At 43.4% G+C, this 27,612-nt stretch overlaps 1 protein-coding gene across 5 annotated transcripts in view; it reads right to left on the bottom strand.

The window, feature by feature from the left end:
• atp11c (ATPase phospholipid transporting 11C (ATP11C blood group)) overlaps positions 1 to 27,612 on the bottom strand; it is a 154,679-nt gene that overhangs the window by 72,415 nt on the left and 54,652 nt on the right. For all 5 annotated transcript variants that reach the window (XM_086002119.1, XM_086002110.1, XM_086002134.1 and 2 more), the window contains 8 exons: positions 20,648 to 20,698; positions 19,957 to 20,021; positions 19,641 to 19,722; positions 17,261 to 17,411; positions 13,408 to 13,605; positions 12,806 to 12,979; positions 5,424 to 5,581; positions 3,748 to 3,819 (listed from right to left, as the gene is read on the bottom strand). In XM_086002119.1, coding sequence (XP_085858245.1) covers positions 3,748 to 3,819; positions 5,424 to 5,581; positions 12,806 to 12,979; positions 13,408 to 13,605; positions 17,261 to 17,411; positions 19,641 to 19,722; positions 19,957 to 20,021; positions 20,648 to 20,698 — 951 coding nt within the window. The remainder of the gene's footprint in view (positions 1 to 3,747; positions 3,820 to 5,423; positions 5,582 to 12,805; positions 12,980 to 13,407; positions 13,606 to 17,260; positions 17,412 to 19,640; positions 19,723 to 19,956; positions 20,022 to 20,647; positions 20,699 to 27,612) is intronic.

Raw genomic sequence — 27,612 nt, 5'->3', positions numbered from 1 at the left:
GAAGTTGTGTCTTCTCCTTGTTCAGATGCCCCTGAAATATTCAGGCAGGCTGCAAAATGGAACTGCATCCTGCCACATCTAGAACTACCTCAATGGGCCTAGCCAAGGTGCAAGGGAACGAAGGAAAGCAATATAGTCAAGATATACAACTGAGGAGTGTTCAGTTCCACGATAGAAAATGCTAGCCTTTTAGTAACATAAAAAGACAGCATTGCAGCACATAACATGTCCTCCCTATGCTTATTACACACACAAGTCAACTGAAGGGAAATTACAAAATGCTGTTACACCATTTAGCTTTCCACTTGAGCATTTTGGCAAGCATGGAGCATTGCAGCTTTAAGAACCCTCCACAAAAAAAATGCAGTCTCTAGAACAACCCAGTTCTGATTGGTTTTCAAACAAACTCACACCTCATACACCAGTATGAATTGCATCTATTAATGGGAAATTGTCTTTTTTTTTGCATGGGAGGTAAAGGAGGCAAGTTGGGTGCTCAGCAAGTTCAAAGATCTCTCTTTTGGGGAATTGTTCTACTTTTTGCAACTGGTGTGTCAAGTACTCCCAATAGCATATGATACAGCTTCTACATTCCCTCAGCTTTAGAAAAGCATGCTTTACTGCACCAGCGTGATATTGCCATTTCCAACACTACTGATCTTCAAGCCAACAATATACCACATTATTGAGATCTCTATTCTGTGGACTCGCATCAACTAGGATCTGGACTGACACTCGCAACTTCTTACACATTGGATCTTAATCCCTCAGACTTTCCATTGGATTCAAACTGAAATCCTGGAGGTAAAAGGATACTGTTCGAATATTATGTGCCACACGACTCCCAATGAGCGAATTTTGTAATTTCTTCTCGGTTTAAATTGTCTCACTTACTCACTGCCAAAATGTACTGGAATCTGGAATTTTAATGCATACTCAGCCTGAGCGTCAGCCGTAGCTCAGTGGGCGGCACTCGCGCCTCTAGTCAGAAGGTTGTGGGTTCAAGGCCCACTCCAGAGACTTCGGCACAAAAGTCCAGGCTGACACTCCCAGTGCAGTGCCGAGGGCGTGCTGCACTGTCGGAGGTGCCGTCTTCTGGATGAGACATTAAACCGAGGCCCCGTCTGCTCTCTCAGGTGGACGTAAAAGGTCCCATGGCACTATTCCGAAGAGGAGCAGGTGAGTTATCACCGGTGGCCTAGCGAATATTGATCCCTCAATTAACATCACAAAAACAGATTCTCTGGTCATTAACATTTCTGTTTGTGGAAGCTTGCTGTGCGCAAATAGGCTGCCGTGTTTCCTACATTACAACAGCAAATACACGTCAAAAGTACTTCATTGGCTGTAAAGCGCTTTGGGACGTCTTGAGGCCGTGAAAGGCGCTATAGAAATGCAAGTTCTTTCTTTTCTCAGTTATAGAGATATAAGAAACATGAATCTGTAGATACAAAGATATGGCAGAATCTTCAAAAATCCTATGACTATCAATTAAGATAAAGATGATTCAATCGTGAATATGCTGGGACAGTTGTGTCCAAGCTTTAATATTTATGGGCCACATAGGTGCACAGCATGGAGTCACAAGACCCACATATAAAGTTTAAATCCATGCTGCCGTTAATTTGCATGTATCTCAAGGTACTAATACTAATAAATCTTGGTATTCCAATTTAGGATTCAACCACCAATAAGGCAACAGCATTAAGAACAGCTCTTTCCAAACCTCCATGCTCACAAGCTTCAAACAAACTGGACAAATCCACAAGAAAAATGTGCAAGTACAAGGAGGAGTGAGCTTCCTCGGCTTCAAAAGGTCAAACTTCCTGTGCTCGAGGGCTGCAGGTTGGTATAAATTGGTATCAATTATTAAATCAATTTACACTCTATGATATAGTAAGAATATAGAAACATAGAAGATAGGAGCAGTAGTAGGCCATTCGAGCCTGCTCCGCCATTTAAAGAGATCATGGCTGATCATCCAAATTCAGTACCCTGTCCCTGCCTTCTCCCAATATCCCTTGATCCCTTTAGCCTTAAGAAATATATCCAACTCCTTCTTGAATATATTTAACTAGCTGAAGTGCCCGGCGGTGCCGAGGCTTTTTCGAGGGCATGTTGTTGTTGGAAGAGAGAGAGAGAGAGAGCGACTGGGGGTTTAAAAAACAATGTGTGTTTTAAAAGCAACGTTTTTTTTTAAAGACGCAGAAAGCGGGAAAAAGGAAAAGTTTGGAATCAAGATGGCGGCGACTCACCTCGGTTCAGAACGATAAGGCCCGGCCACACACGCACCGATTGGCCCGGCGGCACATGCCAGCAACCCGGCGTATGATTGGTCGAGCTCGAGGTCACTCTGTCGCTAATGAGCGGATAATGAGATGCTAATGAGTGGAATGTTGAAGGTTTTTGGGATACCGCGGGCGCGATTTTAGCCCGGCCGAAACGTAAATACGCTTAAAACCGTCTCGGAAGTGTAAGCTTTCTTTGGAGGTAACGCGCGCGTAGGTACGCCCTGTAACTTTCGAGCGCATAGACAGAGAGTGACAGACAGAGAGTGACAGACAGACAGAGAGTGACAGACAGACAGAGAGTGACAGACAGACAGAGAGTGACAGACAGACAGAGAGTGACAGACAGACAGAGAGTGACAGACAGACAGAGAGTGACAGACAGACAGAGAGTGACAGACAGACAGAGAGTGACAGACAGACAGAGAGTCAGACAGACAGAGTGACAGACAGACAGAGTGACAGACAGACAGAGTGACAGACAGACAGAGTGACAGACAGACAGAGTGACAGACAGACAGAGTGACAGACAGACAGAGTGACAGACAGACAGAGTGACAGACAGACAGAGTGACAGACAGACAGAGTGACAGACAGACAGAGTGACAGACAGACAGAGTGACAGACAGACAGAGTGACAGACAGACAGAGTGACAGACAGACAGAGTGACAGACAGACAGAGTGACAGACAGACAGAGTGACAGACAGACAGAGTGACAGACAGACAGAGTGACAGACAGACAGAGTGACAGACAGACAGAGTGACAGACAGACAGAGTGACAGACAGACAGAGTGACAGACAGACAGAGTGACAGACAGACAGAGTGACAGACAGAGTGACAGACAGAGTGACAGACAGAGTGACAGACAGAGTGACAGACAGAGTGACAGACAGAGTGACAGACAGAGTGACAGACAGAGTGACAGACAGAGTGACAGACAGAGTGACAGACAGAGTGACAGACAGAGTGACAGACAGAGTGACAGACAGAGTGACAGACAGACCGATTTATATATATAGATGAATGAATTGGCCTCTACTGCCTTCTGTGGTAGAGAATTCCACAGGTTCACCACTCTCTGGGTGAAGAAATTCCTCCTCATCTCAGTCCTAAATGTCCAATCTCATCTTACCCCTTATCCTTAGACTATGACCCCTGGTTCTGGACTCCCCCGCCATCGGGAACATCCTTCCTGCATCTAGTCTGTCCAGTCCTGTTAGAATTTTATAAGTTTCAATGAGATCCCCTCTCATTCTTCTAAACTCCAGCGAGTACAAGCCCAATCGACCCAATTGTTTTTTTTTATTTTTTATTAAAAGGACTGTTGTATGAGGAGAGATTGGGCCAAAAATGAAAATGATTAACTAATATGGTTTACAACAAAAGAAAGATGTCACATTAACAAGATTAAAAGAAAATATACCAGCACAATAAATAAAAAGAACCGAGTCTTACATTTCAATTTCTGTCTCTTTATTTTGTACTTTCATCCAATTGTTCTCCGTTCCTTGGAAGGTAAAGCCCAATCTGGCAGGAAAAACACAGACAAAGATTTAATGCTTAACTCAGCTCGATGGTGTTTTCCTGATTTACTGTGCAGAACGTAGGGAAAGATTAAGCATCAGCAGATTTACTTAAAATGCTAGGCTGGATACCAAAAAACTCAAGAGCCAAAAAGCATGCTTGTTGTTAACTCTAATTAGTACACATTTAGCATGTTAATTACACAACTACACCAGTGTGATAATTAATACCCTAAACGCTCACTAAACCCCAGGCCGGGAACAATATTTTAAGCTGCCTATTCCAACCATTCTTGACTTTAAAAAAAAATCATACCTAGGTGTGTTGACCAGACCTTTGTAATCAATGACCAAGACGCTTTGTAATCAATGACCTCTTGAATCAGGTTAAGAGTGCAGCAGGTGCACAGAATGACAGATAGGGTAACAGGCCAAGGGGGAAAAAATTCAGTTGTTTGTGCCTCCCATTAGCGCCTTAAGAGGGCGCTAATGGGGCGCAAAGCAACTAGCGCCCGGGCGCGGCGATGTTTGCGCCGCTCGCAAAATTAACTAGACATTTTGCAGCGGCGCTAAACACTACCGCCACGATCTCCTGCGCCGGCAGATTGTGACGTCAGTCGAGTGCGCAATGCCCCGTTAGCACCCCGAACCGGATATTGATTGGCGCCCCCTGCCTTACCGCCAGCAATGACAGGTTGAGGGGAGCGTTATGCTGTCAGAAAGGGACGGGGGGAGCGCTATTTAAAGGCGACCGCTTCCTGCCTTTTTTTGTCGGTGACATTTTTGCACCACGCATTCTGAGAGAGAGAGAGACTTCTGGAGAGATTCAACGCTGTGTGAAGGAGTTTTGAGTACTGAGCAGCACTTTGTAGGTTTATTCGGATTTGCCCTTCCTTGCTTCGCCAGCGCTCTGAGGTAGCGCCTCGCTCCTTGGCCTTTGCGCCTTAAGACAGGTGTGAAGTGCCTGATTTAGCGCTCCAATCACCTCCAGGGGCGATAAAAGCCAAGTTTGCTGTCGGAGGCGATAATTAGCGCCAGGCGCTAAACTTTGCGCACGGCCGATAATGGCGCCCAAAACGGGGCGATACTGAATTTTTCCCCCCCAAGAGTTAAGGCACCAGTGCAGAGTGCTTATGATGTCAAAATGCAGGAACAAAGCTTGCAGTTGTTTATCAATGCCAGAAGCCAAGGACTGAATTAATACCCCAACAGCAATGCCAGTTACTTTTCATTCACTATATCTATGCTTTGGTTTTTGCTTTTAGGAAAACATATCTTGCAAAGTGCGGCAAAGGCAGTGTGACACAAGGGAAAGGAAGTGATAAAGAAGGTAAATGTGTATGTGCCTTCAGTGTCACAAAACAGTATTATTTTACGGCAGTGACTATCAGGAAATGAAGATATGAATAAAGTTTAGTGCACATTCCAATTTAACATACTAAATATTCAAGTTTATTCTCCCATCACAAGAGCAAACACCGAGATATCAGCATTTTCTCTTAAATTTTATTAATGTAAATATAAATACTGAAACATCTGTACACGTTAAATAAAAACAGCAGCTATTCTACCACAATGCTTTGCCCTTTTAAATATCTGGTTTCTTACTTTTTGGCACCTTGTACCAAAGCCACTTCATCTGGGGAGGAGGAGACGTACGTACATTGGCTCCCTTGCTGTTTTACTAAACCATCCACTTTGTCCTCGTCTTTTACCTCAACAGTGTGGCATAAACACAAAGCACGAAGAAACAGCTCCTCTTCTTCCTGAAAGCACAGCAAAAAATTGCACCCAAAAGTGAGATTTCAACTAATGTGCAAAGCACAAAATAAAAAATGTAAAATGTTGCCAGTTTTGAAACAATTTTAAATAGTTAAATGAGTGGCTATTAAACAAGTGACTTCAAACAAATCAGTCTAAAAGTTCGTTGCCCTCTGGTGAGTCTGCAAGCATTACCCTGAGCATCTGGTGCTTGCCACATGAATTCTTTGTCCCACTCCCACTCAGTCCTTGAGCTGCGACACTGTTCCAATGAAGCTCAAGGAACGGCATCTCATGTTTCTACTAGTCACTTTACAGTCTTCCGGCTTTAACAGCGAGTTAAACAACTTTAGACCTTAACCGCTGCTCCCATTTTCTCTCAGGCAGCAGGTGCTGGTAATGGAATCACTGGGAGTGGAGGAGATGTGGACTGGTGCTTGGTGTGGGGATCCCCTATTGATACACCCCTGGGGTCTAACCGCCTTCCTTCGCCCACATTCCCGGGCCACGGGAGCGTTCTCCTCTTTACCAGATTTTCCATGCTTCCCTCCCTTTCTACAGGAAACTCTCGATTTACCGGCACCTAAATAACCGGAAATCTCTATTAACCAGCAAAATTCAGGAGTAGTTTCAGGTAAGTTTTACTTCATATTAGTGGCCGTTCCTGGATCTGTGGTCGTGTAACCGGGGTTCCCGCACTTGTTGGGACGCCTGGATCTGCGGCCGTGTACGGGACGCTCGTACCTTTTACTATACCTCTCTGTAATCCGGACTTTTTGATAAACCGGCACCACGCCGGTCCCGTCGGTGCCGGATAAAAAAAAAGTTTCCTGTACCATAATCATTTACACCTCCTCTGGACTCATCTTAAGCCCCAGCTAGAGTATTGTGGCCAGTTCTTTAGGAGGGATGCCTTGAAAGGCTGCAGAAGAGACTTACTAGAATGGTACCAGGAATTAGGGACTTCAGTTACGTGGAGACACTGGATAAGCTGGGGTTGCTCTCCTTAGAGCAGAGGTGGTTAACAGGAGATTTGATGGAAGTGTTCAAAATCATGAAGAGTTTTGATGGAGTAAATAAGGAGAAACTGTTTCCAGTGGCAGAAGGGCCAGTAACTAGAGGACACAGATTTAAGGTATCTGGCAAAAGAACCAGCGGCGACATGAGGAAACATTTTTTACGCAGCAGGTTGTGATGATCTGGAATAAGAACATAAGAAATAGGAGCAGGAGTCGGCCATTTGGCCCTTCGAGCCTGCTCCGCCATTCAATAAGATCATGGCTGATCATTTACTTCATCTCCACTTTCCTGCACTATCCCCATATCCCTTGATTCCCTTAATATTCTCAGTCTTGAACGACTGAGCCTCCACAGCCCTCTGGGGTAGAGAATTCCAAAGATTCACCACCCTCTGAGTGAAGAAATTTCTCCTCATCTCAGTCCTAAATGGCTGACCCGTTATTTGGAGACAGTGACCCCTGGTTCTAGACTCCCCAGCCAGGGAAACATCCACCCTGTATCTATCCTGTCAAGGTCTGTAAGAATTTTGTATATTTCAATGAGATCACCTCTCATTCTTCTAAACTCTAGAGAATATAGGCCTAGTCTACTCAATCTCTCCTCATAGGACAATCCCCCCATCCCAGGAACCAGTCTGGTGAACCTTCGTTGCACTCCCTCTATTTCAAGTATATCCTTCCTTAGGTAAGGAGACCAAAACTGTACACAATACTCCAGGTGTGGTCTCACCAGGGCCCTATATAATTGCAGTAAGACGTCTTTACTCTTATACTCAAATCCTCTTGTAATAAAGGCCAACATATCATTTGCTTTCCTAATTGCTTGTTGTACCTGCATGTTAACTTTCAGTGATTCGTGTACAAGGACACCCAGGTCGCTCTGAACACCAACATTTCCCAATCTCTCACCATTTAATAAATACTCTGCTTTTCTATTTTTCCTACCAAAGTGGATAATTTCACATTTCTCCACATTATATTCCATTTGCCATGTTCTTGCCCACTCACTTAGCTTGTCTATATCCCCTTGAAGCCTCTTTGGATCCTCCTCACAACTTACATTCCCACCCAGCTTTGTATCATCAGCAAACTTGGATATATTACATTTGGTCCCCTCATCCCAATCATTGATATAGATTGTGAATAGCTGAGGCCCAAGCACTGATCCTTACGGTACCCCACTAGTTATAGAATGCACTGCCTGAAAGTGATACAGCAGATTGAGTAATAACTTTCAAAAGGGAATTGGATAAATACATGAAGAAACATTTGCAGGGCCCTGGGGAAAGAGCAGGGGGAGTGGGACTAATTGGAGAGCTCTTTCAAAGAGTTGGCACAGGCACGATGGGCCGAGTGGCCTCTTTCTGTGCTGTATCATTCTATGATTCTATCTTTCGCTTCTATACTTGTCTCATTATCACCACCTTTGCCTTGCACTTTCATCACTTGTGTCATTTAATCACTCCTGCCCTCCGCCCCATCACAGACCTTCCCCATTTGCTCTTTGCCTGCTCCCTTTTCCCTGGCTCTGTGCTGGTTTAAAAGCTGATCATCTTGAACATCTTTCAGTTCTGAGGAAAGGTCAGCGACCTGAAGCGTTAACTCTGTTCCTCTTTCCACAGATGCTGCCTGACCTGCTGAGTGTTTCCAGTTTAAAAGTTAGTTGCTTCATGTAGTTGAGATCTTATTTCAATTTCTCTCCAGTAATTCGGGGTTTTTTCCGACCAACGCTGTTCCAAATTGGAAGGGATTAACATCTTGCATAACTGATAAGAAGCAGGCCGTCTATGCTGGCCCTTCAATCAACTTTCAAATTTAAAAAATAACCAGACGACAGAGAAAGGAGTCATCCGTCCACAAACAAGGAAGCACTTTATTATTCACAAAAAATCTTATCTTCTTTCACTTTGTTGTTTTCCAATACATTTTTTTCTATTACAGTAATGTTTGCATGACCCAATATACCAGTCAATATCCACACTAAATTATAAAATCTCAAAACATGTTATCTGAATAATCAAAGCTAGACTTTTCAATTATATATCTTTCCTTTTCTATATTTACTTCAAAAGTGGGCTCTCTCAGCCAATCTGGAGTAGGAAAGGCAGATTATTCATCACCTTATGTAGCTATTGAAAGGAGACACCCCACCCACCCCTTCATCAATTTCCTCTCCACCCATTTACAGTACTGGAGGGTAGGTACTGCTGAATGGTATGTTGGCCTTCATAGCGAGAGGGTTCGAGTACAGGAACAAGGATGTCTTGCTGCAGTTGTACAGGGCGTTGGTGAGACCACATCTTGAGTATTGTGTGCAGTTTTGGTTGCCTTATCTAAGGAAGGATGTTCTTGCCATGGAGGGAGTGCAGCAAAGATTCACCAGACTGATACCTGGGATGGCAGGAATGACGTATGAGGAGAGGTTGGATCGATTGGGCTTATAGTCGCTGGAGTTTAGAAGAATGAGAGGGGATCTCATTGAAACTTATAAAATTCTAACAAGACTAGACAGACTAGATGCAGGAAGGATGTTCCCGATGGCGGGGGAGTCCAGAACCAGGGGTCACAGTCTAAGGATAAGGGGTAAGCCATTTAGGGCAGAGATGAGGAGGAATTTCTTCACCCACAGAGTGGCGAACCTGTGGAATTCTCTACCACAGAAGGCAGTAGAGGCCAATTCATTAAATATATTCAAGAAGGAGTTAGATATATTTCTTAAGGCTAAAGGGATCAAGGGGTATGGGGAGAAAGCAGGGACAGGGTACTGAGTTTGGATGATCAGCCATGATCTCATTGAATGGCGGAGCAGGCTCGAGGGGCCAAATGGCCTACTCCTGCTCCTATCTTCTATGTTTCGATGTAGAAACCCAGGCCAATGTCCTCTTCCCCACTTCAGGGATGCAGAGGGCAGCTGGAACAGCCTTACTGTTGCCACAGTTGGGATCAGTTAACTCAACACAGACCTGGGATGGAAGCTGTGTGCTTCCTGATCTGCACGGCTCGATTATTCCCACCCTTTCACATTAAACGCAAGTGCTATTTTCAATTCTTTGATGCTAAAAATTAGGTCTTTCAGGACACCTTTGATTCTTTGTATTCTCCAACTAGGAAATTATATGTACAGTATATCAAACAATGGATTTAAAAATAGCTGGCTAGTAGGTAAACCTCCACTCACAAATGAATGGACACAAATTTTTAAAAAATCCAGAAAGGAGAAGAATGGGGAACTTGGTAACGTGGAAAAAGAGTTATTGTGCTCGAGTCCAAGTAACATTTCTTCATTGTGCTCTATGTTGTTGCTTAGGGGTTATTAGTGAAGTAATCAGTTTACCAACGTGTAATAATCAATCAATGTGTATGCAATTAAGGGTCCTAACCAATGTCCCCATTAAGCTGCGCGGCTGCACAGCAGTCTGGAGGTCCCGTGCAAGCCACTTGCCGGCTTTATAATGGGGGAAAAACCGCGCGTGAATGGAAATTTGAATAGGCCGCGCACCCCCCACCCGGGCCCTGGACGCCTATATTTTTTTGCGGCCGATACACTTAATGAGTGCTGGCTTCCTGCCGCCCATATTGTGGCTTAAGCGGTCGTTCGGCATTCAAAAACCGGGCACGGTGCCATCACATTCCTAGGCCACCGTTGAGGCGTCTAGAACAAGGGACCATAGCTACAAGCTTAAATGCAAAAGTTTTAGGAATGAGAGCAGGAGAGATTTATTTAGTTATTTATTTTACACAGAGGGTTGGAGAGGCTGTGAAGTGCACTACTGGAGTTAGTGGCTGAGGGTACGGTAGCACAGTGATGATGTTAATGGACTAGTAATCCAGAGGCCCGGACTAATGATGCGGTATACGCGAGTTCAAATCCCACCACGGCAGGTAGGGGAGTTTAAATTTCAGTTAATTAAATAAATCTGGAATTAAAAAGCTATTATCAGTAACGGTGACCATGAAACTACCAGATTGTCGTAAAAACCCATCTGGTTCACTAATGTCCTTTCAGGGAAGGAAATCTGCCGTCCTTACCCGGTCTGGCCTATATGCGACTCCAGACCCACAGCAATGTGGTTGACTCTTAACTGCCCTCTGAAATGGCCGAGCAAGACACTTAGTTGCACCAAACTGCTACGACAAAGTCAGCACTGTGGCATACCTTCACCACAAGGACTGCAGCGATTCAAGAAGGCAGCTCACCAGCACCTTCTCCAGGGCAATTAGGGATGGGCAATAAATGCTGGCCATGCCAGTGACATCCACATCCAGTGAACGAATAAATTAAAAAAAAAAAGCAGAGACTATTTCAGAAGCTGAGAACAGGTTCAATGGGCGAGTGAAGAAAGAAAAGGGAATAAAGGTATAGAGAAGCAGGACAGGCACACGCAGTGGAAAGAGGAGGTGGTTATGACCAAGGCCTCACCCTCCATTGGGCCATTATTGCCACTTCTCAAGGTTCACTGCCACCATAGCCATGGTGACCCTGGGAAGCAGTGGTAACCAAGGCGGATGGGAGGGAAATCCGCTGGGGGCCAGGGTTCCACATCCCCGTTGTTATCCGCAAGCATTAGGTGGGGAAGGGGCGGCCAATGGCCGTCATGGCATTAATGAAGGATGGACAGCGAGGCAGTGGTAGACCTCACCACCCGAATTTTCCATCACTTCTCTGACATTATCCTGCCTGTTTTCAGGAAGAGAATCCAGTGTGCGGGATCAAAGGGAATGCAGCTACAATGACAGAGTGGGATGTCTGGAGGAAGAAAAGAGAGTGTGTTTGGGGGGGGGGGGGGGGGCGGGGAAATGGCTATATATCAGATTGGTGAGTTAACAGTAGTGGTGATCCCCAGGGATCTGTGCTGGGAACTGAACATTTAAAGAAATTATTTGGACGGAGGAACAAAAGTAAATGATATTTGTCATGAATCTTATCATGACTCATGAAGTAACACTGGGCGGCCAGCTGGTGGCGCCATCCAAGGAGTATAAATACTCGGGCGTGGGCCCAGCTTGCTCAGGATGTTTCTGTAACCAGGAACTAGTGATGTAACTAGAAATCACACGGTTGTGAAACAGTTGATTAAAGCCTTGTTTTATATTCAAACCAAGTCAATATTGAAATTTGCGCTACCAAATTCAGGAGCGTGGCAAACTGAGGAAGAATGCAGGAGAAGTTAGCAGACTTTGTCAAAATGTGCTACTTCACACTTCTTTGCCCAAAGAACAGTTAAGGAATGTATAGCCTAAATGGCGAGATTCCTAAAGGAGAGCAACAGAGAACTCCCAGAGATGGAGATACTGTATATAAATCTTTTAAATGTGGAACTGCAGGTAGAAAAGTAAGTTAATGGATTTCTAGATTTTATACATGGGGCAATGTTCACCGTAATTTTTTTGGGGCCGCGTGACCCCTTTAACGGGCTGCGTGGCCCATTTAAAAGTCCGCGCATGTGCGATTTTTCAATTTAGAAGCTGGCTCACTGGCTGCGCGGGACCCCTGGAGCACTACGCAGCCGCGCAGCTTAAAAGGAACATCGCATAGGAATTGGTAAAAGAGTAATTAGGCCACAGCTGCAGTGCAGCTTGCAGTTCTGAGCATCCTATAAGGATATTAAAGTCATGGAAAGGGTACCGCAAAACCTCATCAGAATAATATCAGGAACAACTCAAAATGAAAGGCTTAAAAAATTGGCGTTGTTCCTCACTTGAGCAGAGAAGGTCAAGGGGATCTAGTAGAGTGGTTTTCAAAACTGTGAAAGGCTGCGAGAGGATAAATAGTGATAGATGATTTATGCTGGTTGGGAAATTGGTAACAAGGGGCAGAGTCCCTGGTTACCAACATCAGCAGAACAAAAAAATGGAACATTCCCCGCCCCACCCGGAGGTTGCAAGGACAAAGAATGCTTCATCACAAGCAGCCATTGAGACAGAGACTAAACCTAAACAGAATTGGAGGGACATCTGAAAACGAGGAATCTAAAACTATATAGGGAATGGGTAGGGAAATGGTATTAGACGCAGTAGATAGCTCCAGTTGACCAGCTAGCATCAGCACAGGTGCAACTTCTATGATTCTATCAATCATTTTCAATTTCTATGCAAAAACATCACACTTACACAACTGAGAGATTAGTAAAGTCCAAGTTTAAAATTATGGTCAACAAGTCAACTAAAATTATATTCAAAATTAGGAAACCGCAGCTGAGATACTGTTACCTTTCCAGCCATCCCGCAGACTCTACTACGGGGACCATCATTTGAAGAGATGCCGTCCACAACACACAAATCAATGCCGACGTTTTTATACTTGAATCCATCTATGCAGCACTCTATAAATTCCATGTTGTTCTCTGTCAGGGTTCCAGTTTTATCAGTGAACACATACTGGATCTGCAAGCAGCAGGGTGTGGGGGTGGGGGGATGAAGAGAGAATAAACACATGTTTAAAATCACTGCCGATCAAGACACAAAGCGTGAAGTGCTTTGGGCCAAATGTAAACTGCATCAGCTTCAAACAGTAAAACGTGATTATGGATATTAGCAGTTGAAAACCAATTGAAGCTAAAATCAGCAATTGGTAGCAACATATGGCAAGAAAAATCGATAAAATTAATACAGGAAAGCACGTTTTATACAAGACAAACTCTCAGGGGGATACAATTTTTCACTCTGAAGAACTGTTACCGGAGCAAATAGGATTATGTGAACATGCAGTTGCACCTTATCCTGCTAAAATTACACACAAGAATTATTTGCTCATACAGAATATGAAAGCGACTCTTGCTATGTCACAACGGAATATGGATTCTGGTACAGACCTGTCCCAGCTCCTCATTGAGATCAGATGTGTTCACCAGTGCGCCTTCACCCAAATGATCGTCATACATATCTTTATCCCAGGTAATGAACCAAGAACCCAAGAATTTCTGCATCTCCACAGTGACATACATAGAGACTGGAATAATGAAGTTGAAGAGCACCATGTAGGAGAGGAAGTCGGTGAACATCTTCACAAGCTGTAAACAGTACAGTTCATTAGCTAAATGTCCAGAAACAGCTGGTCAGCTGCTTATTTCTCCCTCTCCCTTCTACATTAAGTTCTATCTTTCTCTGTCTGAATAGCAACGAAAATAAAAATCAAATCAACAGTTAAGGATTTGTTAAACTAACAGAAGGTGATAACCTCCCAACTGTTTTCATTCAACTTTTAAGAAACAAAACACATACTCCCAACCACAGTGTTACCAGTTCAGTCCTCGAGCTACTCATTGTTGCATCCTACTTGCTTTGGCTGAGTGAGTTGTGCAGCTCCCAGACAATTGGAAGCATGGGGGTAACTCAGGCAAAAAAAAGACAAAGCACAGGGGCCTACATAACACGCAGGTCATTTACTGCTGCATCATAAACGCATTCTAGATAATATTATGGGATGTGATGCCTTTGGGTTGTTAACCATGGTAGGTATCTTAAAAACATTATGCATTCTGCATCATACGTTAACAAAATGGTTCTCGGAGAACTGATGCAAAAATCAGCAAATGGCTTCCAATATCCTAGTCAATTTTATTGTTTAAAATTAGAGAATTCCAAGCAAAAACATTGCAAATGTCTTTAGACTAACTCCAGTTTATACAGAAGAGAGTGTAGTTTTATTCTGTATAGAAATCAGTCTCTTAAGGGTGCAGTTTCGATACACTATTGGTACCCTTCCATACAAAGCTTTTTTCATTGTGCCTTGGACCCATTGTTTTATTACTTTGTGAAAATGAAACCAGGGGACAAAATGGAGAATGCCAGTTTTTTTCTATGTAATCCATAACTTATTTTTCTCTAATTAACAATTTTTTTTAAACAGCAAAAGCAGGAACGTGGGGGTTTGAAATAAGAACTTGCTGATAATGGGATTTTATTAGGTCATTAATTGCAGGGAGAAACAGGCACTCTCAAACCTCGAGAAATGTCACCACCCCGGGATCGTCAATTCCAACTGAGCCGAGACCAGCACGTTGCATAAACAAAAAAATAGAATTGTGCCAAACAGCAGCTGTTGTGAAGTGCAAAAATGCAATCGATATAAACGGATTCACTACAATGCCACACATCTCAATCATTTCAAAATATCTTCTTTATTTACTTGTACTTCTTGCAATTTACTATACTGTATTCGCTGCTCACGATGTGGTCTCCCACATGCAGATTGGGTGACCGCTTTGCGGAACACCTCCGTTCAGTCCGTAAGGGTGACCCCGAGCTTCTGGTCGCCTGTCACTTTAATTCCCCGCCCCATTCCCACTCTGGCCTCTCCGTCCTCAGCCTCTTACACTGTTCCAATGAAGCTCAACGTAAGCTCGAGGAACAGCACCTCATCTTTCGATTAGGCCCTTTACAGCCTTCTGGGCTCAACATAGGGTTCAACAATTTCAGACCATAACCTCGGCCCCTATCATTTTTTTTCTCTCTCTCACAAGGCAGCTGTTGATCATTCTGCCAGTGCCATTCACACCTCATCTAGACTCATCTTTTGAGTCTTAACTTGTCCCATTACCATCTCCTTTTGCCTCGCACCATCATCCCGGTTGTCTCTTAATCTCTCCTGTCTTCCAGCCTATCACAGCCCTTCCCTTCTGTTCTTTCGTCTCCTCCCCTCCCCCTGCACTTGCTTAAAAACCTGTTACATCTCCAACTTTTTCCAGTTCTGATGAAGGGTCATTGACCTGAAACTTTAACTCTGTTTCTCTCTCTACAGAAGCTGTCTGACCTGCTGAGTATTTCCAGCATTTTCTGTTTTTATTTCAGATTTCCAGCATCCGCAATATTTGGCTTTTGTATTCTTTTTATTCTACATTGGTCTGCACCAATATGTTGGAAGTGACCGTCGAAACTCTTACAGCAAACTACAAACTCACTCTGGCATTATCAGGTTCTGCCTGTTCCGATGTGTTTGGAAAACTGTTCCTACTTCTGACATGGATATTGGAAGCAAAGGGTTTTAAAGCTATTTTTAGAATTAGTAAAGGGTTAAGCATAGATTAGATTAGATAGAAAACAGGATAAAATAGGGGAGAAAGAATTTGAGAAGGAGAGAATAAGATGCAAGAAAGGATGACAGAGCAGGCAGAACCTAAGTTTAACTTTTACTGATTAAAATTGTTAAGTATTTTGTAGTGGTACTTTGTGTGTAACTGGTAGAATAGATAAGGGAGAACCAGTGGATGTGGTGTATTGGGATTTTCAGAAGGCCTTTGATAAAAGTCCCACATAAGAGGTTAGTGGGCAAAATTAAAGCACATGGGATTGGGGGTAATATACTGGCATGGATTGAAAAGTGGTGAACAGACAGGAGTAAATGGGTCTTTTTCAGGGTGGCAGGCAGTGACTAGTGAGGTACCGCAGGGATCAGTGCTTGGGCCCCAGCTATTCACAATATATATCAATGATTTGGATGAAGGAACCAAATGTAATATTTCCAAGTTTGCTGATGACACAAAACTAGGTGGGGTTGTGAGTTGTGAGCCGGATGCAAAGAGGCTTCAATGCGATTTCGACAAGTTGAGTGAGTGGGCAAATACATGGCAGATGCAGTATAACGTGGATAAATGTGAAGTTATCCCCTTCAGTAGCAAAAACAAAGGCAGAGTATTATTTAAATGGTGATAGATTGGGAAATGCTGATGTACAAAGGGACCTGGGTGTCCTTGTACACCAGTCACTGAAAGCAAACATGCAGGTGCAGCAAGCAGTTAGGAAGGCAAATGGTATGTTGGCCTTCATTGCAAGAGGATTTGAGTACAGGAGCAAGGATGTCTCACTACAGTTATACAGGGCCTTGGTGAGACCACACCTGGAGTACAGTGTGCAGTTTTGGTCTCCTTACCTAAGAAAGGATACACTTGTTATAGAGGGAGTGCAGCGAAGGTTCACCAGACTGATTCCTGGGATGGCAGGACTGTCGTACGAGGAGAGATTGGGCCGACTAGGCCTGTATTCACTAGAGTTTAGAAGAATGAGAGGGGATCTCATTGAAACGTAAAAAATTCTGACAGGGCTAGACAGACTGGATGCAGGGAGGATGTTTCCCCTGGCTGAGGGGTCTAGAACCAGGGGCGTCAGTCTCAGGATACAGGGTAGGACATTTAGGACTGAGATGAGGAGAAATTTCTTCACTCAGAGGGTGGTGAATCTGTGGAATTCTCTACCACAGAAGGCTGTGGAGGCCAAGTCACTGAATATATTTAAGAAGGAGATAGAGATATTTCTGGACACAAAAGGCATCAAGGGGTATGGGGAGAGAGCGGGAATATGGTATTGAGATAGAGGATCAGCCATGATCATATTGAATGGCGGAGCAGGCTCGAAGGGCCGAATGGCCGACTCCTGCTCCTATTTTTCTGTTTCTAAGTGTTCACTTTTGCGGGTTAGGGTTATTACTGAAATAAAAACACTTGCGACATTTGAGCAGTTTTGTTGGTACATTAGCATTTGTTGTAGCATTACAATGGTGAACTGAAAATGTACAGAACCCAGCCAGTGCAGGGAGGCAGTCCTTTCCCTGGAACTGCCAGGGTTCAATGAGTTTCCATACAAAATCATTCTCCAGTCGTTTTGATACAAATCTTGTTTTGAAACATAAAATCAATGTATTTTCAGTTTTAATTTCATTTATTCCAGTACCTTGTTGGTATTCCTTTCTTTGCCTGTTTTTGAGCTATACCAGGGTTCATCATGAGCAGGATTACTTTGCCAGACGTACTTCAATGTGGTGCCTACCAAAGACTTACTGACCAATATGCCCAAATACACCATTAAAAAAACATTAATAGACCTGCAAGAAAATAAAAAAGAAATCGTTCAAATTATTTTTTCGGTTACGATACATAATACTAATAACAAAACTGCAAGAAATTTTAGATTTTTAAATTGGCTCGTCATTGTGACAGGTATATTTGGGAATACAATGAAGGAACCATTACCGTATCTAATGGTGCCAGTTCTAGTTTCTGCCTCAGTAATTTTCTGCGGTCCCTTACTCAATTGCCCTAATCTGTCCCGCTACTGTTCTGCCTTTCCAGATTCTGGTCGATCTCTCCTGCAACTCCGCATCCCTCATTCTCTACTGTAACAGTTCTCCTGCCTCATGTTGATGCATCACCGCTCCACCGTTTCTCTGCCCACAGCCTTTCTCCTCATCTCTTTCTTCCTACAGTTCACTCTTCATGCAGTTCACAATCTAGCAGTTCACAATCTAGAATATCCTATGGTAGCAAAAATAACTTGGTTTAGTAAGTCAGTTAGCCTTATGGGCCTTCTTGCACCATAAAATAACTGTCTCACATTACAAAAAAGTTTGTTTCCTATTATTAAAAAAAAAACTTAGAAATATTACTGCACAAAATTCCCCAACAAGATTTGTAAGAAGTCACACAACACCAGGTTATAGTCCAACAGTTTTATTTGAAATCACAAGCTTTCGGAGCGCTGCGCCTTCGTCAGGTGAAGTGGAGAGATGCATAAAGACACAGCTTATATAGTCAGAGAATAATGCCAGATGATTACAGGTAATCTTTCTAACTGCCATTTATCACACCTTGGCAGAGAGATAATCACAGCAATCAAAGGTGTGAATGGTGTCCAAACAGGTCAGTCAGGAAAACATTACATCAAAGAACAATGAGGTGGGGTCACAAGGGGTCAAATGTTGCAGATGCTGGGGTCTGTATGAAAAACAAAAAACAGACAAAAAAACATTTTTTTTGCTGGAAATCACAGCAGGTCCGGCCGCATCCGTGTAGAGAGAACAAGCCGATGACGACTCGAGTCAACGCAAAATCGTAGAGCAGAAACTGATAGCCAAGTTCCGGCCTCAACCGGGATCTTGGGTTCATGTCACGCTACATGTAACCCCACCTGACGTAGGGCCATCCAGACTCGAGTCGTCGTTGGCTTATTCTCTCTACACGGATGCGGCTGGACCTGCTGTGATTTCCAGCAAAAAAAAAGTTTTTTGTCTTGTTTTTTGTTTTTCATACAGACCCCAGCTTCTGCAACATTTGACCCCTTGTGACCCCACCTCATTGTTCTTTGATGTAATGTTTTCCTGACTGACCTGTTTGGACACCATTCACACCTTTGATTGCTGTGATTATCTCTCTGCCGAGGTGTGATAAATGGCAGTTAGAAAGGTTACCTGTAATCATCAGGCATTATTCTCTGACTATATAAGTTGTGTCTTTATGCATTTCTCCACTTCACCTGATGAAGGAGCAGCGCTCCGAAAGCTTGTGATTTCAAATTAAACTGTTGGACTATAACCTGGTTGTGTGACTTCTTACATTTGTCCACCCCAGTCCAACACCGGCATCTCCACACCATGGCTCCCAACAAGATTTGTGGCATTTTATATACCTGAAATATTAGACTTACAATATCTTTAATTCCTGAGACTAAAAAGGTAGTTCTACTACAACGCTATCAACTAAACAAACATTTTATTGACCACAAAAGGCATCTACATTGAAGTGCACAGTTAGCGCAGTGTAAACCAGGTTACAGGAAACTTTCTTTTAACCGGCGCCTAAATATCCGGAAATCTCTCTTAACCGGCAAAATTCAGTAGTAGGTTCAGGTAAGTTTACTATATATTAGTGGCCGTGTAACCGGGGTTCCTGGATCTGTGGCCGTGTAACCGGGGTTCCTGCACAAGTGCTGTGTAACCGGGGCTCCTGCTCCTGTGGCCGTGTACGGGGCTCTCGTACCTTGGTAAGTATATCTCACTGTAATCTGGACTTTTTGATCAACCGGCACCACACCGGTCCTGTCGGTGCCGGATAAAAAAAGAGTTTCCTGTATTTCAATATTCTACCCCCAAGTATGTGTACAACACTATTACATTATCCGTGTATTCAATTTATACATTGTCAAGTTCAGCACAAATATGACAAAATATTCTATCAAAAATATTGCTAGCAGTGGAAAAATTATGAAACTCTAACATAATAAAAATCTATGTTCACAAATTAGAATGAAATGTATGATTTATAAAGAATGTAATTACTTCTCCACTACTGAGCGTTTCTGTGATTTTCCTTGGTAGTTCAAGGCCATTTTGGTTTCCATCCCAGTGTATATGGAAACACCTGAAATCCACACAAAGTGTCAAAAAGGAATGTCTATTGTTCAGTGCACGTACATGTATAAATATTGAAAACATTTGAAAAATGATTTTACTTCATCTTCCATGAACATAATGTAGTCCTCACCCAGAGAGTTTAAAACGGCATCATAATGAAGACCGTATCGTTGTTTATTATAAGTAACCCCCCCCCCCCCCAAATATAATTACTTCCATAATGACCGATACAAAAACTCACCATATATCTTGTCAGTATTCTTTAAGGTGGCTCCTCTTAGCAGCAGGTTTTCTGGGCCCAAAGATCTAACAAATAGGTAAATCACAGTTTTGAACTCAAGGAAAAAATACATTCTGGACAAATAGCTGCAACATTCCTTGGTCCAAAACATAGTCAGGAACTCGGGAAAAGGACATCTGTATACAGTTCAGAAAACGTGCGTCTTTGAACAACCTAGTTACTCTGTATACAGATGTGCTTTCAAAACAGTAACTACAAAAGCAACATGCACTGATACAAAATCAATTCAACCCGCTGTATAAATGGTTTGCGTATCTAAAGTAGGTGGAGTTTAACTGGATGAATTTTGTTGGCCAGTACATAGAGCACATATAAAATGCATTTACCGAGACAGAAATTCCTTGCAAATCAATATGTTGCACTGTCAGAACATTAGCCAGGCAAATAATTCTTTAGACAGCACTATTTTGCTAAGGCTTCAATACCAACATTTGAGAAATGGGGATTACCAAAATACAAAAGGGGATTACTTACTCAGATTAAGATTATAAATAAAATCATCTCTAACATTGTTTTCACCAAGACAATGCACAGATCCAGTGCAAGCTCGGTTTTACAAACCAGAAGGATTTTATACAATGTACAGTAACAGATTAGACAGTTATGTAGCAACGAATCGCGTAGCATTCACCTTGCAGTAGGTTCTTGTTTATCGCTGAAAACGTGAACTCGTCCAACAAACCTGCAATCATCAAATCTTATATTAGCACTGCATAACTTTTTTATAAAAAAAGTTCCATAAAACAGTTTTATTGAAAAAGTAAAATACATCTCTAGCCTCAACAGAAGAAAGGCAGCTGCCAAAATGCTATATAAGTATTGCAGTATCACATTGACTGGATCATTTACTGGTGTGCTATTTTATAAAATGCAGAACAAAAAATGATCTCATCTCATCCAGAATTTGTAATGAAGTATGTCGGTTTGTTCTACAGCACGGCAAGAGAGAGGAGAAAAACCTATTGGAGCCAACTGACTATTGTTCAATCTTAGAGTTCCCTCTTATCTGGCCCCCCCAACCAGCCATAGAAAACACATGTGTACATGTAGCACCATAAATTACTGCATACAAATGTTGGCATGTCCCATGGCGATTCACAGGAACGTTATAAAACAAAATGTAGCTTTCTATCCCAGCGATTTTATAGACTTACTTTACTCTACTTTCTCCACTGGATTGAGAATAGGGTAGAATGTCTTGCCCCCCCCCCCCCCCACAAGAGAGCGAGGACTCAGGCACCCTGCGGGTACATTGCCCGAGTGACCATTCTTCAGCTGGCACCGAGAGAGAGAAGGCCAGCAGGTTTATCCAACCATGGGGACCAGAACAGCCCAGTCCAATCCTGTCTCACTTTCTGACACAGCTTCATGGACAGCAGTTAGGGAAAGGAACCATGGTTGATTTCTTGCTCCCTAACCTCGGTATATACAGATCAACTGTCGAAACCCCACTGCTGTCCTGGCAGAGATTAGTTAAAAGCACAAATGATTGAATCTCCAGCCTTCGGGGTCTGCATGACTCAGCGGCACATCGTGCATTTGATTTAGCAATGAAATCACCAGGAGATGCACCTGGATATTATGATACAGGACTCTCCAGATGGCTCTGTAGGCAATTGCACCGCGTGGCACTAATTCACATAGAAAGTCCCAGGGGTTCGATCACTGACCCTGTTTAACAATCGGCCTCGATATCCCAGGCTTTTGGTGGGAGGAAAGGGGGAAGTAGTGTCTGATGCTAAATGCATCATGAACAGTACCAGCTGCGTTCTGCTCAAATGCTGCAGGTACAAACACTGAGGCCACAAGTGCATAAACCACTCGCTCTAATCTGTAATCCATTTTTTAAAATCTGTTCTTGGGATGTGGGCAACACTGGAAAGGTCACATTTATTGCTCATCCCTAGCAGCCCCAAGATGGTGGTGGTGGGCTGCCTTCCTGAACTCCTTCAAATCCTTGTGGCGATGGTGCTCAGTGGGGAATTCCAGGATAGGAAATTTGGAGATGGTGGAGTCCCCACGACACTGCTGCTCTTGCCCTTCTTGGGGTTAGAGGTCACGGGGGAAGGTGCTGTTGAAGTAAACTTGGCCAATTACTGCAGTGCAGCCTGTAGATAGTACATATGACGGCCAAAGAGCTCCAGCGATGGAGGGAATAGATATCGAGTCCAATGGCAGGGGTGCCAATCAAGCAGTCTGTCCTATTCTGCATGGCGCCTAACTTCTAAACTATAGTCGTGGCTGCAGCCATCCAGATGAGTGGTGAATATTCCATCACACCTGATGAGCCCTGTAGATGGTGAAGAGGCTTTGGGGTGTCAGAGTAAGCCACTTGTCACAGCCTATTCAGCCTTTTCACTGCTCTTGTAGCCACTGTGTGTTAATATAGTGGGTCCAGTTAAATTTCTGGTCAGTGGTGACCCCTTCCTTCAAAAGACTTTTAAGCTGAAGGGTGCAGGGGCAAGTCTAACAGCAGACGCTGTTAGATGCCATGTTAGACCAAAATCTGGCCCATTACACCTGCGATTCAAATCAAATCTGAACTAGAGGTTATATGTCCAGTGGATAGCTTCTGATAATTGCAGAGATCTTTTGGGTTTTGCACAAATGTTAAATTGCTATTACATAGCAAGAGAACTTCATTATGCTTTAGCACTGCACAACACCCAATGAATTTTATTATACTCTTTTGGAAAAATAATCATTTTGATTACATTGCATGATAAACCACTTTGTGCTACTTTGAAATAGCCTTATTTTAAGAACATAAGAAATAGGAGCAGGAGTAGGCCAATCGGCCCCTCGAGCCTGCTCCGCCATTCAATAAGATCATGGCTGATCTGATCCTAACCGCCAATCTACTATCACAGAACCATCTCCTGAATCTAACAGAATTAGACACACGAAATAGGAGCAGGATCAGGCTACACGGCCCCTGGGCCCGCTCCGCTACCCACAGGGCCATGACCGATCCGAACCTAGTCTCATGTCCAAATTCCTGCCCGCTCCCCGTAACCCTTAATTCCCTTTACTTCTAGGAAACTGTCGATTTCTGTTTCAAATTTATGTAATGATGTAGCTTCTACAGCTTTTTGGGGCAGCATATTCCATGGACCTACCACCCTCTGAGTGAAGTAGTTCCTCCTCATCTCAGTTTTGAAAGAGCAGCCCCTTATTCTAAGACTATGCCCCCTAGTTCTAGTTTCACCCATCATCGGGAACATCCTCCCCGCATCCACCCGATCCAACCCCTTCACAATCTTATATGTTTCAATAAGATCGCCTCTCATTCTTCTGAACTCCAATGAGTAGAGTCCCAATCTACTCAACCTCTCCTCATATGGCCATCCCCTCATCCCCGGGATTAACCGAGTGAACCTTCTTTGTACTGACTCGAGAGCAAGTATGTCCTTTCTTAAGTATGGACACCAAAACTGTACGCAGTATTCCAGGTGCGGTCTCACCAATACCTTGTACAACTGAAGCAATACCTCCCTGTTTTAATTAATATCCCCACAGGAAATAAAAGCTAAAAAGATCAAGTGCCAAAAGTGCATTAAGAATGCAGAAAGGTGAATATGGTATACAATGGAACTGGTTTATACAAAATGTAATTGTGAATGGTAGCCAGCTACCCACAACACTAAGTGGGCAGGACACAAAACGTGAAGAAAAAAAGAGTCGCAAAGAAATTATTTTGAAAGAGTAAAAGCAAAATGACGATATTTTTAGAAAGAAACTGTACATGTATATTTCAATTCCGCGTAATAAATCTCCACAGGGTCAGCTCCTTAATAAAATGTCACTCAAGCTTGTTTCCTCAACCAAATCCGATTGAAGCTGACTGACGACCGTGTGGAGTTCTCATTGCTGTTCAGCGGAATGCTAGCTGACTCACGCACATCCGTGTAATCAGAACCATCATTTGCAGCTAACTGGGTCCAGCCGACTGCACTGTAAGCTGGCAATAGCCTGGAGCAGCCGGCATAATGCAGCCTGTACAGCCACTGCCTTAGATCCAAACCAAAGCATCAAAAAGCAGCCTGCTGTTTGCTGACTAACTAAAATTTGAGTATTGCAAGTCCCAGACATAGTGAGCAACACCGAAATGAGAGTTCATGTGATAAAATGGGTCGCCTTGATTGGTTAAATAATGAGAAAGTTAGAAAAGGGGTGCATTTAGTGTTAAGTGAATAAATTGATTGAGCCTTTGACACCCAAATTGAATTTTTTAAAATTTTTATAAAAGGTTTGAGTGTTTGACAGTTTAGTAAGTTGTAATAACTCAATATCTGGTCCGGGGCACTACCGGGATGTTGCACACTCGACTGACGTCACAATCTGCCGGCGCAAGAGATCGTGGCGGTAGTGTTCAGCGCCACCGCTAAATGTCTAGTTAATTTCGCGAGCAGCGCAAACATCGCCGCGCCCGGGCGCTAGTTGCTTTGCGCCCCATTAGTGCCCTCTTAAGGCACTAACGGGGAGGCACAAACAACTGAATTTTCCCCCCTTAATACCCATGCCAAATAAAAATCTATGGTTACTCTCCTTTTAGCTGCCCAGTAAATGAACATGGTTTCACCCAAATTTCTAGTGGATGGTTTTAATTATCACCAAACACTGAGAATGATCTACTTACTAGGACAGCAGAAATATTCACCATTCATATTTACTGTCTCCAACTTTACCACCCATCCCCGCCAACATGGAAGTTTTGCATACAAACCTAGATGCCCACTCCATAAAATTTGTTCTGAATTGGCTCAATTTTGCAATTATGGAAATAGCCAATTTTATCATCAATAACTTTACCACTAATGGAAGTTTATTTGTATGTAGTTACAAAGGAAAACTACTGCAAATTCTTCTTGAAAACCAGCCAAGTAGGTTCACAAGGAATCACAATGACCAAGAAATGTTGTTGGAAGAAACCAAAATTTAAAAATATTAAAAAACAAAGTGGCGCGCTTCTGACAAATAAACTTTGGCACAACCCAGAAGCTGGCACAGAAACAGATAGCATCATTCATAACAAGGGCGTGTTATGTTTCAACTCCAACACAAACAACGCGAAATGCAAAAGCTAAAGAGGGCGAGGTTTAACCACGGAACTAAGTCAAGCCATGAGCCACAGAGAATCCCAGAGAGAGGAATAAAGATAAACCCATATGCCGTATTATAGTGGAACGTTTGGTGTCTTGGCTGAGATGCACCACTCTCCTGCTCTCGTACTGCCCAGCAAACAGGATTAGCGGGTCTCGATTCATCAAGTTTGTGTGGTTTAGGGCATTAGGTTGTGTAAATAATTTGGCAGGCAGTAATATTGACACGTTGTAGACAATGAGACAATTTAAATTACTTTGGGCTAAAATTAAAAACCCTTTATTGCTGCTGGCTGCTGCCTCCCTCGCTGTAGCAGTTTAATGTTTTAATTAGGTTACATCAGTGGCTGGTCTTTGGGACGCCCAGGATAGTGAAAGGCGCCATATAAACACAAGTTCATTCGTTCTTTCTTGATGCCAAACTGCTTATTTCATGCAATCCTCCACTAGGAAGGACTCTGCAGCACATAAAAATCTGAGACGTAAGCAAAACGTGACATCAAGGTTCAGGATTCAATAAAAATATACTTTTTTTATGATAAGGCTCTTAATTTTGTGCAAGTAAATGATAAAACTTGGCAACTGGTGCAACAAACTAAAATATGCAAGTCTAATGCTACCAGTACCTTCCATCTGGGAGACGCTACAGATGCATTCACACCCAAACGACCAGATTTAGGAACAGCTTCTTTCCCAGGGCTGTCATCCTACTGAACTCCACAAATAAACGCTAAAGCCTGCACATCTGCCAATGCACTTTATTATGGTTATGTTTATGTTAATGTATTACAAGCCAAATGTATGTTGAATGTTTAAATGTCTTAATCCAAATGTACACTCTCGGGAGCCGCAAGCCTACATTTCGGTGTACTGCACTTGTGCACTAACAATGACAATAAAAGTTGATTATGATTATGATTATGATTCCGACACACACACACTTTAATTTAGAGCAACACAAGCAGGCAGCATCAAGTTACAGTCTGCCCCAACTCAGGGAAGAGCAGATCGCAGTGTCTACGTGCTTTAACACACGGTAGAGCGCTGCTTATTAGCCGCTGCTGGTCACTGAAATTTCTATTAAAAACTGGGCTTGTTGGTTATATCGGGATTTACTGTCATCTGCAAAGTTTACATATGTGTTTAAGCCAGTGTCTTCAGCCCCTGCCACAAACTCTGCACCCGTGGCAAGGATTCAATGAAGGTTCACTAGATTGATTCCTGGGATGAGAGGGTTGTCCTATGAGGAGAGATTGAGCCGATACTCTCTGGAGTTTTGAAGAACAAGGTGTGACCTCATTGAAACATATAAGATTCTGAGAGGGCTCGACAGGGTAGATGTTGAGAGGCTGTTTCCTCTGGCTGGAGAGTCTAGAACTATGGGTCATAGTCTCAGGAGAAGGGGTCGGACATTTAGGACTAAGATGAGGAGCAATTTCTTCACTCAGAGGGTTGTGAATCTTTGGGATTCTCTACCCCAGAGGGCTGTGAATGCTGAATCTTTGAGTATATTCAAGGCTGAGATACAGTAGATAGGATTTTTGGACTCTAGGGGAATCAAGGGATATGCGGATCGGATGGAAAGTGGAGTTGAGGTCGAAGATCAGCCATGATCGTATTGCATGGCGGAGCAGGCCCGATGGCGCGTGGCCTACTCCTGCTCCTATTTCTTACGTTCTTATTCCATTACCCTCAGCTGAATCAGACTGTTCGCAGCATCCTATTTGACTCTGAGCTGAGCTTCCAATCCCATATCCTCTCCATCACAAAGACCGCCTACTTACACCGCCATAACATCGCCCGTCTCTGCCCCTGCCTCATCCCATCTGCCTCAAATCCTCATCCAGGCCTCCAGACTTGACTATTGCAATGCTCGCCTAGCCAACCTCCCATTTTCCATGCCCCACACACTGCAGCTCATCCACAGCTTTGCTGCCCATATCCTAAACCGCACCATGACTCGCTCACCCACCACCCCTGTGCTCGCTACATTGGCATCAGTCCACTAAAGCCTCGAATTTGAAATTCTTGTCAGTGTTCAAATCCCTCCATGGTCTCGCCCTCCCCATCGCTACAACCTCCTCCAGCCCTACAACCCTCCGAGAAGTCTGCTTTCCTCCAAGTCTGGCCTCTTATACATCCTGCACTCCCTTCACCCCACCATTGGCGGTCGTGCTTTCAGCCATTTAGGCCTCAAGCTTTGGAATCCTTCCCGAAACCCCTCTCTCCACGTTTAAGACCCTCCTTAAAACCCGCCTCTGACTAAGCTTTTAGTTACCCTTCCGAATATCTCCTTCTTTGGCTCGGTGTCAATTTTTGTCTCGTTATGCTTCTGTGAAGCGCCTTGGGACGTTCTCCTACTTTAATGGCACTATATAAATGCAAGTTGTTGCAAGTTGAACCAGACTAACTCCAGAATCAGGTAAGATCCTAACTCCAGATTTACATTACAACTTTGGTGAGGTGAAATTATATAATTCTGAAAGAAATGACT

The sequence above is a fragment of the Somniosus microcephalus genome, chromosome 1, assembly GCF_052327205.1.
Source record: "Somniosus microcephalus isolate GS21.2 chromosome 1, FLI_Smic_1.0, whole genome shotgun sequence".
Taxonomy (NCBI): domain Eukaryota; kingdom Metazoa; phylum Chordata; class Chondrichthyes; order Squaliformes; family Somniosidae; genus Somniosus; species Somniosus microcephalus.
This window is presented reverse-complemented; position numbering and strand designations above follow the sequence as displayed.